This window comes from Ceratina calcarata, unplaced genomic scaffold (assembly GCF_001652005.2).
Source record: "Ceratina calcarata isolate Rehan_Ccalc_2016 unplaced genomic scaffold, ASM165200v1 scaffold402.2, whole genome shotgun sequence".
In the NCBI taxonomy this organism is placed as follows: Eukaryota; Metazoa; Arthropoda; class Insecta; order Hymenoptera; family Apidae; genus Ceratina; species Ceratina calcarata.
Genome location: NW_017163641.1, coordinates 3754 through 4812, shown reverse-complemented (window position 1 = coordinate 4812; position 1059 = coordinate 3754). Strand labels below are relative to the sequence as shown.

General features: G+C 31.3%; 1 protein-coding gene across 1 annotated transcript; it reads right to left on the bottom strand.

Moving 5' to 3' along the window:
* Positions 1-6: 6 nt before the first annotated feature.
* On the bottom strand, positions 7-887 carry Pym (partner of Y14 and mago). The gene is made up of 2 exons (XM_026814867.1): positions 782-887; positions 7-720 (listed from the first exon to the last, which is right to left on the bottom strand). Exons 1-2 carry the CDS (start codon positions 847-849, stop codon positions 201-203), a joined length of 588 nt encoding a protein of 195 aa, XP_026670668.1. The 5' UTR covers positions 850-887; the 3' UTR covers positions 7-200.
* Between the last annotated feature and the right edge of the window lie 172 nt (positions 888-1059).

Sequence of the window (1059 nt, the reverse complement as noted above, 5' to 3'; positions counted from 1 at the left end):
TTATACTAACTTCGTTAATATTTAATTTGTATCTCCTTACAAATGTACATTCTTATATTGCCATTTACTTATTTACTGTATAAAGAGGATGTAGGTTTACATTACACAAGATGATAATAAAATTTTTGTCATAATTTGAAAACAGAATGTAGCTTAGATAAAACTACGAATAGATGACTCGTGAGAACATGTAAATATATTTATTGATTGGTTTCTAATCGTCTTATTTCTGCCCAAATTTCTGTTTTCCTTGCCAGTTTGTCCAGTATGTCTTTCTCTGGATTTTTTAACAAACCAGATTTTATCTTCTCTTCCAATGCTTCAATCTCTCGAATTTTTTTTCTTAAATTTTTCAATTTTTTCTGTGGATCTGACACTGAATTCTCAGATTGTACTGGACCATTTGTTTTGATAGCTAAAATCCGGTTGTTAGGCGTTGACTTGGATTGTGATTTGTTATTCAGCGATAAAGGTTCTTTTTTTTGTTCTGGTTCTGAGATCATAGTTTTTGTCAGTTCCTCTGTTATATATTCAGTCGTTTTGCTTTTATTCTTTTTCTTTTTCTTTTTAACTTCTGTTTTCACTGGAGCACCAGGAATGATTTTCGATTTCGCTGCTATCAATGCTTCTTGTTTCGCTTTATGTTCCGCTATGAATTCTGGACTTGCACCCACTGGGTACATTGGCTTATTTTTTATCTGTTTGCCTTTACTTTCATACCTGCAGAGAAAAATATATAGTATCAAAAGAATAAGTTCTATATTCTCTTGTACATTATTACCTACAGTGGAACTTCTTCTTGTGGTATGTAACCATCTTTAACACGGCGTGGCTTTCGCCATGTACCATCTGGTCGTTGGCTAGCAGGGATAAATGTTCCACCTGCAAAACAATTTTACATTAAGAAAGGAGAATAAATAAATTAGTTAATAATATTGTATCTTTCTTTACAATATTTCCAATAAATTTGATTGCATGTATTGTCAATATTCAGTTATGATTTGAAGAAAATCGAATATCAATTTTGATCTTTAATCTCATGCATTGTAAAGAGTTGTT

What these genes read in the sequence shown, in the direction of transcription:
- Pym (XM_026814867.1), bottom strand. Translation starts at nt 849, where the DNA reads ATGGTACATGGCGAAAGCCACGCCGTGTTAAAGATGGTTACATACCAC. An exon ending in AAGAAGAAGTTCCACTGTAG is followed by an intron (nt 721 to 781) that starts GTAATAATGTAC and finishes TTTTCTCTGCAG; the next exon opens with GTATGAAAGTAAAGGCAAAC.